Source organism: Aspergillus undulatus (genome assembly GCF_047715775.1).
Source record: "Aspergillus undulatus strain CBS 261.88 unplaced genomic scaffold BDV17scaffold_70, whole genome shotgun sequence".
Lineage (NCBI taxonomy): Eukaryota > Fungi > Ascomycota > Eurotiomycetes > Eurotiales > Aspergillaceae > Aspergillus > Aspergillus undulatus.
This window is the reverse complement of record NW_027396674.1, coordinates 465-12,747: the sequence shown is the minus strand read 5'-3', so window position 1 is coordinate 12,747 and position 12,283 is coordinate 465. Positions and strand designations below refer to the sequence as shown.

General features: G+C 50.4%; 3 protein-coding genes across 3 annotated transcripts; 2 read left to right on the top strand and 1 right to left on the bottom strand.

The window, feature by feature from the left end:
- Positions 1 to 4,127: 4,127 nt before the first annotated feature.
- On the bottom strand, positions 4,128 to 8,191 carry BDV17DRAFT_295511 (CLH domain-containing protein; the record flags this gene model as incomplete). The annotated part of the gene is made up of 5 exons (XM_073763074.1): positions 4,128 to 4,414; positions 4,481 to 6,732; positions 6,783 to 7,753; positions 7,803 to 7,829; positions 7,880 to 8,191. 5 exons carry the CDS (start codon positions 8,189 to 8,191, stop codon positions 4,128 to 4,130), a joined length of 3,849 nt encoding a protein of 1,282 aa, XP_073611131.1.
- A 196-nt stretch (positions 8,192 to 8,387) lies between these two features.
- BDV17DRAFT_218068 (RMD1 family protein) lies at positions 8,388 to 10,041 on the top strand. The gene is made up of 2 exons (XM_073755548.1): positions 8,388 to 8,819; positions 8,873 to 10,041. Exons 1-2 carry the CDS (start codon positions 8,481 to 8,483, stop codon positions 9,839 to 9,841), a joined length of 1,308 nt encoding a protein of 435 aa, XP_073611130.1. The 5' UTR covers positions 8,388 to 8,480; the 3' UTR covers positions 9,842 to 10,041.
- A 226-nt stretch (positions 10,042 to 10,267) lies between these two features.
- Positions 10,268 to 11,992, top strand: BDV17DRAFT_301150 (T2 family ribonuclease; the record flags this gene model as incomplete). Its single annotated transcript, XM_073764199.1, has 6 exons — positions 10,268 to 10,554; positions 10,608 to 10,902; positions 10,955 to 11,147; positions 11,209 to 11,454; positions 11,530 to 11,630; positions 11,697 to 11,992. 6 exons carry the CDS (start codon positions 10,268 to 10,270, stop codon positions 11,835 to 11,837), a joined length of 1,263 nt encoding a protein of 420 aa, XP_073611129.1. The 3' UTR covers positions 11,838 to 11,992.
- Between the last annotated feature and the right edge of the window lie 291 nt (positions 11,993 to 12,283).

The window sequence follows — 12,283 nt, the reverse complement described above, 5'->3', positions numbered from 1 at the left end:
TTTGAGGTCTGGCAGATCGAGATGCTTCTACACAGCCTAGTGGCTGTCACTCTTATGTATGACTGATGCTATCCCGTCGCGGTCGAGAGTGTTAACACGGGCCATTTTGTTGGCGTTTCTTAGGTCAAGCCACATTCCCAGCTCTAATCCAATTGTCTCCCGAGCTGTCAGTTAGGGCAGATTGGCTTGCATATGGACTGATTGAGGGCAGTTTCAGGTGTGATAGGAATATCGCATTCGTGGCCAGCGCTTATAGAGTAGATCGGACACTCAGAGCCAGTATTGCGCGACACAACATTCGATCTTGAGATGATGACGTTGAGTCTGGTCGGCAGGTGTATATAAATGGTTCGCTATCAGTCTTTACAAACGATCCGTTGTACACTTGCACTGTGGTTGAGAGACTGGCGATACAATTAGGGTTGGTTCATATATATATCCATAGAAACGACAACTTCAGGGTTTGACTTAATATCGAGAGGGAGGAACCCATGCCTCCACCGGTTCGTATACTACTCGAGTAGAGGCATGGTCTATGTAAAGAGTACATATCCCAGGCATCATACAGAGTACAGCAGATTATTTATGGAGTAAGCCTTCAGATATGACCGCAAGAAAAGGAAGGACATAGATACTACGGAGTGATGCGTATGTAACGACAGTGTCAAATTATCAGAACAACCACCAATTTCCCTCGCATTTACAGAGCAGTTACATTACACAGTCGGCTGAATTAACCGCCAATGGTAAGCGCACGCGCTGCGGCATTCGAGCTTCAAATATACCGGCATGCGACGATCTGTATCAGCCAATACGCACCTCACGTTGGAGTCCTTTTGTGTCGACGGGTCGAATGCATTCCTCTAGCATCTAGGCGAGATCAAAGAACACCGTGACGGCTTCTATCCAGCTGGCGGTTCTGCCGGCGCACGGCCCTTGTGTTCTAAGCTCGCGAACGGTGGTAGCTTTCTGGAAGCTCAGTTGTGAAAGTTACCTGGCATTTACAGTCATCTTCGTTATGTTTGACTGCACTTTACTTTGTATATCGATAGTCAATCTTCAAAGAGAGAAACCCATTGTATTCGGCACTTGTAGATAATCCCACTGCCATTCTCCGCAGTCTATTCGGCTTGAAGGGACTTAACATCCCGTAGCTGTCATTTGCTGGCAGACGTGCCGAACCGCCCATTGAGAGCGAAAGCAATGATGGGTGCACAGTCCACTACGGAATCCTCTGCCGCCCCTTAGCTATTTGCGTCACTGTGACGTCATAAAAATCGACAACCGCTGTCTGGCATTTGGGATACACAACATTCTGACACCGTGCATGAGTACAGATGCTCGAGATGAGAAATTTATCTACAAAGCAAGTTGAAAGTCCAATTGTTGTGATATCATACTATCCGAACAAACACCGCCGAGCTCGGCCAATGCTCCACGACTCGATCGAAGTTAAAGCTCCATACTACTAAGATGTTGATCGGCTCCATGATGATCTGGCCGTTGTACGTCGATGAAGGATCTGGAAGCTGCAGAGCATTATAATCCGTAGTCGACAGCGTATGTTCTACCTGCCACGTATACAGCGTCTATTTCGCAAAAGGTATCTTGTGGTTATTTTGTGAGAGCACAGCACCTGAACCTCTTATCGCTATTAAACATAAAGAAACGCGGAGTAGTACTCTCTATCAAAAGTTTGTTTCTCTTTCCCCCAATACTGATATCTTCTCCGTCGCGCTTGGAAGTGCCGAGACGCAATTGGCGAGTACAAAAGTACGACCGAAGGAACTCTTAGCCCCGAGGAACCGACCCGAGCACCTGGAAGCGATTCAGCAAAACGCCGATTCGGTCTCGAGGACAAAGGATCCAAGTTCCAGCCGTATCATTTGCTCAGACGATGATATGATTACTTTGCTTGCGCTACATACCCCGCTCTAGATTGCTTTCCTATGTATAGTAGACCCAGATAGACATGACAACTGTCGCCTCCCATGTCGAGGATTCCTTATCCTAGATCTAGTCCTGCACGCAACTCCGTTCTAGATTTGAGAAGGTGCGATCCATGGGGGAAGTCTCCTGGACTAAGCACAAAGTAATCCGTATGCCCATGGAGAAACATCTCCGCTCCAGACTTCATGTCCATGTGGAAAATCCGCCGGGGGCAACGGTTTTATTCTAATTTGAGTAGTGCGCCGGCTTGCGCTCCACCGAATCATGCCTTCATATGATCCTGCCAGCTGTGTGCGCTATGGTACTTAGGCTGAGTTTGCCGTTGCCTGCCGACGGGACAATCCGATACATCCGTGATGATTGCCACTCAAGAGTGCGGGGCACTCTGTATGGAGTACAAGTTAATATCGACGCTGGAGATTCTGAGCTCATTGTTTGGCCCCAAATAGATTGTTCTCCTTCCCTTCGTGGACTCATTGAGTCGATGGCTGAAGATCTACATAAGACCTGGAGTATGTTCTCGCCACAGACAGGGTTCATCGCCAAATGATGATACGCCGTCTTAATCCGCACCGCCACGCAACACGTAACTACAGTTCTTTGGCCTTTACTCTCGATATGCAAAACAATTAGGTAAGGACGGGTATATTTGGTGTTTCGTTATACCCTCCATCACAGAGAACACTCTGCGCGAACCTGTACAGAGTATGTGCAATGGATGTTTGATAATGTGGAACACCATACTCGCCACACTCGCCACACCACGTACGCCTTCGGCCCCATCCCCCTCCCAGGCTCTTTGATCGTGTGCGATAAGGTCCAGCTGTCATTCGATCGCGGATACCCGGCATAACTGCCCTTGTGTCGTTTGGTCATACGAGCGCTCCTTGTGCAACAGCATAAAAATTCCTTTGTATATGTCGCCACATATATCCCTTCGGTTCTTGTACGAGTTACCCTGGTAGGTTTCACATGCCCTCGTCTTCTCAGAGAGAACGAGATAGCGATATCCCGGGTACAGCCCAAGCCTAACTCCGCTCGCGGTCGTCGAGGATGACTGCGAGCGCGATTGTGTCCACGGTACATATCAACAAAAACCACAGTTTTTGATTTCAAAGTAAGTTCCCAAACTCCCAAGGCGCATATCACTTCGATAAACCAAGGGTTAGTACATATTACTGGTCCAGAAAAACTCCGTGGGATAACTGCCCAAAGATGGGCTCAAAGTCTAGCTCTGAAGCTCTTGAACAGACAACAACTGAATCACCTTACTATTGGAACCGGAACAGGTATCACAGTTCCAGATAGATGCGTATTTGGTCGCGATCGTTGCTTGCCTGTCCTTTGGAGTAGCATACCCCTGACTTCTTTTGCTACTCTCTGCGTTCCATCAAACGATGACCCGATACCTTCACCGGGCTCCGGAGAGCTTCTTTTGCGATCTGTAAGACATGGATACTGATATGCGGAGTATATCATCGATTACCTTCTCTGAATACATGACATACTCTATATGCGGAGTATCATATAGGGGTCGAGACCCGTAGCTAGCAGAACGCCGAAAGGACCCTCTGACTTAGTTCAGGGTCCAAACCCAAGAGTATACGATTACGGGGAATAGAGAGCAAAGCCCTCGGTGGGGGTACGGGGTATGAACTTTGAACTTTGAGCCCCTTAACTCCTTACGTACGCTCTCGGTTGCCCAACCCTACAACGATACCCAGATGGACCAACAAGAGTCGCTCATCTCACCTCCAGAAAGCCACACGACGTAAGGAGTGTGCGCGTTATCGAACAGGTGATCGAAGTGCTGATCTGTGTTACGCTGAGACTGAGAGTGGTAGCGCACTCTCTTCGTCGTGGCAGTCTTGGGATTGGGGTGTGCATTGGCTTTATGTTATGGAATGCAGGTTTATCTTGAGGTTTACTTGTAGATGTAGTTGGAAGGCTCATGATAGTATAGTAACTTTATGGGTATCTTCGGTCATATAATACATAACACTTAACAGCCCCCTTCAGATGGCGCTAGATCTAGACCTAAATCGTCGAATGCCGCGCAAGATATTTGACAGGTCCAATGTACAATGCCATAGTCCAGACTCCAGAGTGTAAACCCTAGGGCAGATCTCTAAAATCGGTACGCTATATGGCGGTCTGTCGAGATAGAGCTAGTTGGCTCATTCTGAATCGCCAATAGCCTCTAGCTCCTTGGCCAGCGCACATATGCGGCAGCCGTCACCGATTCTATCTCGTAAGAGTCGCGCTGTTGTCACCTTTGGACCGACTGTGCGGGATGTTGTTGAGGGTTCTTCTAGGGCTGGGGAAAGTGAGGGCGGGAATGCGCGGGGTGTCTGAGCGCCCGACTCAATCCCAGGTGTTTGGGCTGGAGATGATGGTCCAGATTGATGGACATGGCTGAGGTGGAATGCGTGCCCGCAAGCAAAAGCGACAAGTATTTCTTTCTCTATATGATATGATTGCATTAGTATGGGCTGTAAGACCCAGTAGTGGTAGGAGATGCTTGGCTTACCGTTCGCATGGAAAGGACGATGACAGCCAGCGCATCGTCCAGCTTGCGGCGTAGAGGGGTTTGGCAGCGATGTTGGGGTTTTGTCCGAGTCAGTTTCATTCTTTGGTCTGCCATCCTCCTCGGTAGTCTCAGGCTTAGGAGAATCTTCAACAACGTTGAATTTGATCCCCCGGCGTTGGCCACTACGCAAGCTGTTCATTCCAATAGCTACCTCACTTTGCAGGACCTTAGCTGCCCCTTGACTGATACTGGCTTGTAGATCGTGCTCCCGTAGCAGGCCAGTGAGACCCTCTCGGAGTCCTTCAATCTCGAGACCGCTGGGGATGCGTCGTACAAGCTTGATAGGATCAATCGATGTCCCGGCCTCGACGAGCAAGCCGTGGATAAAGCGAGGCTTGTCCATGGAATAGTCGACAAGATCCTCCCAGAGGTCTGGATCGTCTTGGGACTTCGCAAACGAAATAGCCTGTGAAACGTCTTTCAAATCAGAAAGGATCAGGTTTAACGCCCTCTTTGTTTGTCCCATCTTGGATAGCAAGTAGATGAGCTCGGCAGTGAAGCGGTATTGCTCGCAAATAGACACGGCCATGTCGAATGAGTACGCCGTACTAGTTTGTAGGAATTCCATGAGCAGTGGACGATCGTACCGTGCATAGAGATCCGCAGCTGTATCAGCGAATTGCTCGACGAGGTTCTTGCCTTCGTCTGCTGCTAGTTTCGTTGCCGCGTCTCGCCTGTGGCGCCCTCGACGGGGTTTCTCAACCTCATGCGATAGTGAATCTCCTCGCCAAAGTGCTCGTAAATAGAAAAACGTAAAAAGGGGTTTCTCAGCCGCCTGCAGTTGCTTGAGGACTGTTTCCGGAGGTACGATGCCCGTGTGCGCTTCGCTGACAAGGAGCTTGATGGGCTCAGAGGTGCTCTCTGCGAGCTCCGAAATGGGGGCCGATTTCAGCTGCTCTTTCGATACTCGAATCATGATAAATGCAGGTATATCATCGGAGAGTGCATCGAGGAGATGATGGTCTTTGACTAGTGCTATAGCAGTATCCGCATCCTGCAGCCGGATATAGCAACGTAACGCGTCGTTATAGTGACCGCCAGCCAGGTATAACTTGGCCAAGCATCTCATCAATATTCGCCCATCATGAGTTCCCGGTGTCAGCTTCTCAGACTCCAACTGCTTTTCGATAGCAGATGTTATACCCTCCACGTCAAACAGGTCAAAAGGCCAAGAACCAAGAAGTTCGTCGAATCTTTGACGATCTTGAGCCAGATAATGCTCAAGGATGGCCCGGTAAATTCTTGAAGACAAGGGCGGGCGTAGATCAACAGGAATGACGGACGATATTTCATCTAGTTTGTCTTTCTTGATGAACGTCCAAGCCCAATGCTCCCATCTCGATGTGGCTGCCAATGCTTTTACGCACACTTCAGCGGCCTCCTGCCATCGGTCATCTCTAACAAGTTGTTCGATCCACAGTTCACCGATGCGGCGTTTCTCTTGTATAGCTGCATTGGCAGTCCCACGATCCGTTGCTGTGATAGAAGATCTATCGTCGGGAAATAGATCGCCGAGACTGGTCTGTGACCTCCCCGGCATAATCGAGACATTGTCCTCGCCCTCAAAGCCCGCCGCTTCCGGATGCTCATCGAGAAGTTTCCAAGCTTCGGCATACCTTTCATGTTCAGTAAGCCATGCAAGATGGTCCGCGAGATCCCTTTTTAGAGCTGCCACGCAATCGTACGGGCTATGTACAAAAATCTTCGGACCGGTACTCTCTGCGACCTCCTGGACCTCTGTGGGTAGAGGTTCGTCGGAGGCCAGCCGACGGGAAGCAAACGTACTTGGCGCTCTGCTCGAATTTTTGTCCCCACTGCTCGTGGAACTGCGCAGGCTCGCGGCCGAGCTGAATAAACGCGCGGGATACATTGTAGCGTCCCAAAGGCCGGTACCGAGAGCTCCCAATGCTCCGCGTTGGGATACTGGAATACTTGCTTTCCAGGGCGGTAGAATGCACATATGGTAGTCCGAAGCCGTCAAATTCTCATAGCGGCTGACTGACAAGGTATCCGCGCTGAGCTCTTCTTTTGTTTCAATGTCAATGATACGGAGTTCGGGCTCTTGTCCACGTGGACGATGCCGGCCGCTCTGTCCGTCCGCTGCTTCCTTCTCCGCTTCTATGTAGCCAAGAACAGCCAGAAGGTTAGGGGAATATAATGAAATTCCGGATATTATACAGTCCGTTCGTAGTCTGAAGCCATATTAGTACCTGCCAGCGATTCACTCGAGTGATCGACTCACATAGTGGCAACCTCCACAGACCCGATCCTTAGCTCTTTGTTGCTCTTGTTGGGTCGATCAGGATAGACATTTATAACCCATACAGTGCCTCCCCAACCAACCACTAGTTTCTCCACTCTTTCTTTGATGATTGTTGATTGTGTCGGTGTGGAGGCTTCGTCATGGGATCCTACTTGACTGATGGGCAACTGCTCGCTTTCTAGGTAGGTCTCATCGACCCATTCGGCACGCGCCTTCCAAACACTAGCCATCTCCTCCCATCCTTGGCGGTTGGGGCGGTCAGTATGGCTAACTCGTTTCCAAGCAAGCTCTGAATCCGCCGACGCGAGATGCAAATTCGATCGCATAATCTTAATGCCTTCTTCGTTGACCCAGGCGACGTAGTTTCCAGATAACGACCATTTGACCGTGCTGATGGCACCTTCACCACTGTGCAACACGATGTCTTTGCCAGTATTGGCTCCAAGCCCAAAAGTGCCTAACCAACTTGACGCGGTGGCAGCGGCGCCACCCATTGTTGTAGAGTTTGTGCTGACTCCGACCTTGCCTCCCGTAGTGAGTATAAGTTCACCGGCGCGCCCTCCAGACACGAACGTTCGATCACTCTTGTATTCCGGCGACAACGCAACGGCCTGGACCGGTCGACCGAAGTTTCGTAGGAGAACATCCTTCTTGTCTAGCAGCGATGCGACGCATACGTTGCCGTCTATTGATGAGGTAGCTATATAGATTGAGTTGGATGGCGTTGCGGGGAGGGCAGCTTGCGGCTTTTGCTTGGATTGGCCTCGAATGCTGCCAGAACTCGAGAGCGGCTTCGCGCTTGTGCCATGTTCTTCGGCGAACCTGGCAGCCAACTCATTTTTTAAATTCGGTTGAGGTGGAGGAAAGGGCGAGATAGATATCGATGTGACAGTAGCGGAATGCGCATGGTAGACACGTAGAGGACGGAACAAAGGTACTGAGAAGACATGCTTTAAGAGGTCAGTTGTCGAATCGCATATCAATTTGTCAAATACCTACAATATTTCCGTTATGCGTCCCGAGTATCTAAAGATCAGTCAGCATGTGGAGAGTGATTCCAATCAACGATGGCATACCATCTTGTCGCCGGCGGCAAGGAAAGTGCTTGTTGCATCTCCGTTCCGATAGACACCTCCCAGCTGCTTTGTCAAGTAAGAGTACTTGAGGTGTGGCTCATCTTCTTCCTCATCATCGTATTCATCTTCATGCTCTGATACTGTCTCTGTCGCACTCCCTTCCTCTTCAGGTTCCTGGTCTTCACCGTCGTTCTCCGCTTCGGCGTGAAGTTGCCGGTGAGGGCGTCGGTGTTGGGTCACTGGTCTCGCAGACGAACCCTGCCCCGGATCAACTCGGGTGGGTGAGGCCTCAGTCGCGCCAGGCGCGTCCATGGCGGAGGAGGTTTCCGTACCTGGACTGAAGCTCAAAGCTGCAGTCGGAGAGATCATGACATCGACAGCTTGTACCTGGGGTAGGTCCCACGCTAACCGCATCGGGACGTGACTAAGCCATGCAGTGCAATCAACGTCGGTTTGGTTTTGCTTGAATTGACAGCATAGTCTTCATTTTCATCGGCAATCCTGATTTAGCCCACGATAGGCCATGGTCTATAAGGTCAACGACCTTCTATGACATGTGATAACGCAAATCGTTATTAACCCTCCCTCGGTAGGCGCTACCATGTTCGCACGACCCTATGTCTCGTCGATCTGTAAACGGCCGGCAGCAATCCGGCTCTTGAAGCAGCCCCAGAGCCATTACCTGCATGCATCGTCTCCATTGGGTCTCCCGCGGCGAAAAGACTTTTTTTCCTCCAATGCCTACCTCACTCAGAAGCAATCTGCGACCGACGACGCCGCCGAAGGGTCATCGCAAGATTCTCAGAAACCGCGGAAACGAGGTGGAAGGTCGCCAGCTGCACCGACATCACTACGGAGAGTAGCGGTAGAGGCACAAAGGTCGAGAGATAGTTTCAGGTCCAAAGCACAGCTCAGGGAAGCCGGGCTGTTGCAGACAAAGGTTTGACGCCCTGGCCGGATCTGCCTAACACCGCTGACAATTGAGCTCTTAAGACAGTCACTGCATACGCTGTAGCCGAGAAATTCAACATCCGCAAGGCCAGAGAAATTCTGCAAGAGAAAGGGTACGAACCTGACCCGCTCGAAACCGGCCTATACCCTCAAGTCGTCCACATCCAAGTTCCCCTAGACTCCATTCGCCGAGTGAGCAATCCCAGCGCTACCGGTCTGTCCCCGGAAGAAGTTGGCGACATTTTTGTTTTCCCTTCTGGTACCGTTGTATCGTGGGCGCTTCCTGAAGGCTTCACGTCTTTCTTGGCGACCAGGACGTTACTCCCCGCAGCAAAGGGTGCTCATGTGGATGACTTGGAAACTGAAGACTTGGAATATGTTGAGGATCCTCAACGAGAAAACAGCAGCATCTATGGCGATACGATTATTCTTGGAACTAAACCCGGTGACCCTGCACTAGAGCCGCAAACCGTTGGCCATCAGTCTGTGGATACGGTTTTGACGAAGGTCGCATTTTCTTCTGGTTTGGCGCGCAGCACGAAATTGGCATTGCTTGAAGCTCTTCTATCTAACTACTTTGAGTCGACGCGAACTATCCCGACACTCTTGTCACAGGGCTCTCGCCTTCCTTATACACGAGACTTCATTTTAAGGAAGACGGGACAGTTGCTTAGTGTCCGCGCGCAGTTGAACCTCTACTCGGAGCTCACTGACTCACTCCCTGATATCTTTTGGGACAGTCGACATGAGCTTGGCTTGGAAGGGTATTACGAGCAGGTTGGAAGGGCATTGGATGTTGGAATCCGCATCAAGCTACTGAATGAAAAGATGGACTATGCGCAGGAGATCGCCAGTGTCCTCAGAGAAAGACTGAGCGAGACTCACGGCCTTCGACTGGAGTGGATCATTATCCTTCTCATCGCTGTTGAAGTTGGATTTGAGGTTTTGAGACTCTGGAAAGAACGGGCGCAGGAGCAAGCCTCTGCAGCTGAACAGGCTCGGAAGTCGTGACTGCCCCATATGTATTTGTGCGGAGACCCTGTAATCAAGCCCGACTACATGTATTCTAACTTAGATTATACCCCGCTCATATTTTATATGCAGCATTTGAAGCGAACGCTGCCACGTTCTTTCATGCTAAGCCCCAATAAGGCGCTTATCAGTGAGCTCTTATCAGCTGAAGCTTCCATGTGACAGCTTGCTGAGTCATTAGGCCTCTCACGTTGACCTAGTCAGGTACCTGCAACAACCATCGACCTTAAATGCATCTCTCCTCTGCCTCTGATCTAGAGCTTTTTTACAGAACTCGATCTCTCTTTCTTCAAGTCTTACTACCACAATCGTGGTGAACTCGTTGAACTTGTCTCATACCGCTTGGGCAGAGCCTTGGTGGCGAACATCTTGTCTCCGCAACTAGTACCACAGCAGAGCTCCACAATGAGCTCGACAGGGTCAGGTTTCCTTGAAGCCATTCCAGGACCGCAGCAGATACTAAAAGCTCTGACGAATTCTCTGAGTCTCTTGCCCGTCTCCAGCCCCGGGGTCGCACCCTCAGGAAGCACATTCGAACAATGTGGCAAGCTGGAGGTGAGCTGCCAGACCAGTTACCATGGTCAAGATAGATGCTGCTTCAATTACCCTGGCGGCCAAATGCTGCAGACCCAGTTCTGGGATGCTGATCCGGCAGTTGAACCGGAGGATTCCTGGACTATTCATGGGCTTTGGTAGGCATTCAATAGACGAATATGTGCGTCTGTTCCTAATCACATATCTGCAGGCCGGACCATTGCAACGGTGGCTTCGATCAGTTCTGTGATTCACGTCGGAGATACAGCAATATATCATTAATTCTTGTCGACGCAGGTCGGAGAGACCTTTTAGATGAAATGAGCACCTACTGGAAGGACTACAAAGGTGATGATCCCAACCTCTGGGAGCACGAGTGGAACAAACACGGCACTTGCGTCAGTACTCTAGAGACGCACTGTTACTCTGACTACTACCCGCAACAAGAGGTGGTTGACTACTTTGACAAGACCGTGGAGCTCTTTCACGATCTTCCTACTTACCAGGTTTGTCTAACCCACCTGTCTATCCGTGGCGCAGATTACTGACATGCCGCAGACACTCGCCGGTTCCGGGATCGTCCCCTCATACAGCCAAACTTACACTCGTCGTGAAATCGAGGAGACGTTATCCAAGGTGCACGGCGCAGCAGTCACAGTCCGCTGCCGAGGCCACAGGCTCCAGGAAGCCTGGTACTTCTTCAACGTCGAGGGGCCTCTCCAGACAGGAAGATTCGTCCCATCAGATCCAGGTTCGTACAGACCATTCGTAAGATTGCACTGACCCAACGTTGACTGACAATCCCGCTGCAGACGTCCAGACGTCCAACTGCCCAAGCAGCGGCATATTCTACCAGCCGAAAACTCCCAACGACGATCCTAAACACGGCCACAAACCCACCACAACCCGGCACCATCCTGAGCCCACAGGTGTCCCCTTCTCTGGAAGAGGCAACCTAGTTGTCTCTACGGCGGGCCACCAGCGAGGCTGCATTATCGGTCGCGGAACCTGGTACTCATCCGGTACATGCGCAACCTTCAGAGCTAAGAAGACGTCCGGTTCGTTCTCCTTCGTCTGAAGCAGAAATAAGCAGAAAAGGAAAACAGCACTAATTCCATACTTCTCGATTCCAGATAACACTTTCACACTCTCATCTCGCAAGGGCCCTTGTGCCTTCAGAAAAGATGATGCCTTCACTTGCGGCCGACAAGTCTCTAGCGCTGTAGAGTTCAGTGTGAGTTCTCCCTCCTCGGGACTCAACTTGCGTACGGCCCATCAGCTAACTATGGTCCAAACACAGACCGTGGACGGCAAACTCTCCTACAACGGAAACACGACGTTCTTCGCGGACAAAGCGCCCAAGGGCGCGGTACAGAGCGACATTTTTGTTTCGGAGGGCGAGCATCCAATCGAGCTGTCGATTTCTTGGAGAACAGAGTAGATTTTGGAGCTACATTCAGACTAGATATATAGATGAAATTGTTCTGACGTTTCCCTTTACATATGATTATAGTTCTGGCATGAGTATCGAAGGTGGCTGTACTATGTATCAACAGGACAAGGACAAATGATACATACAGGCTAACTCTAGAACATGTTAGATAGAGCACCGGACCCTTTTCACAAAGCGTAACAGATCTCAGGAAAGAGCGATAAAGCTAGAACCAGGGATGGAAAGAACATCCTCTGGAATTCGCTCATGCCGCATGTACACGATTTAGAAGAAGCCCTCTAGGCTCAATCAAACTCACCTAAAACAAAAAGGTCCATTCCCAGGTCTCACTTCCCTTAGAGGAGGACGAGTACGTTGCCGCGATCGCAGTTTGGAGTTTCTCACTGTGGGATTGGCAAACGGGCTTTTCTTTGGTGGGTGTATTGCTTTGATTT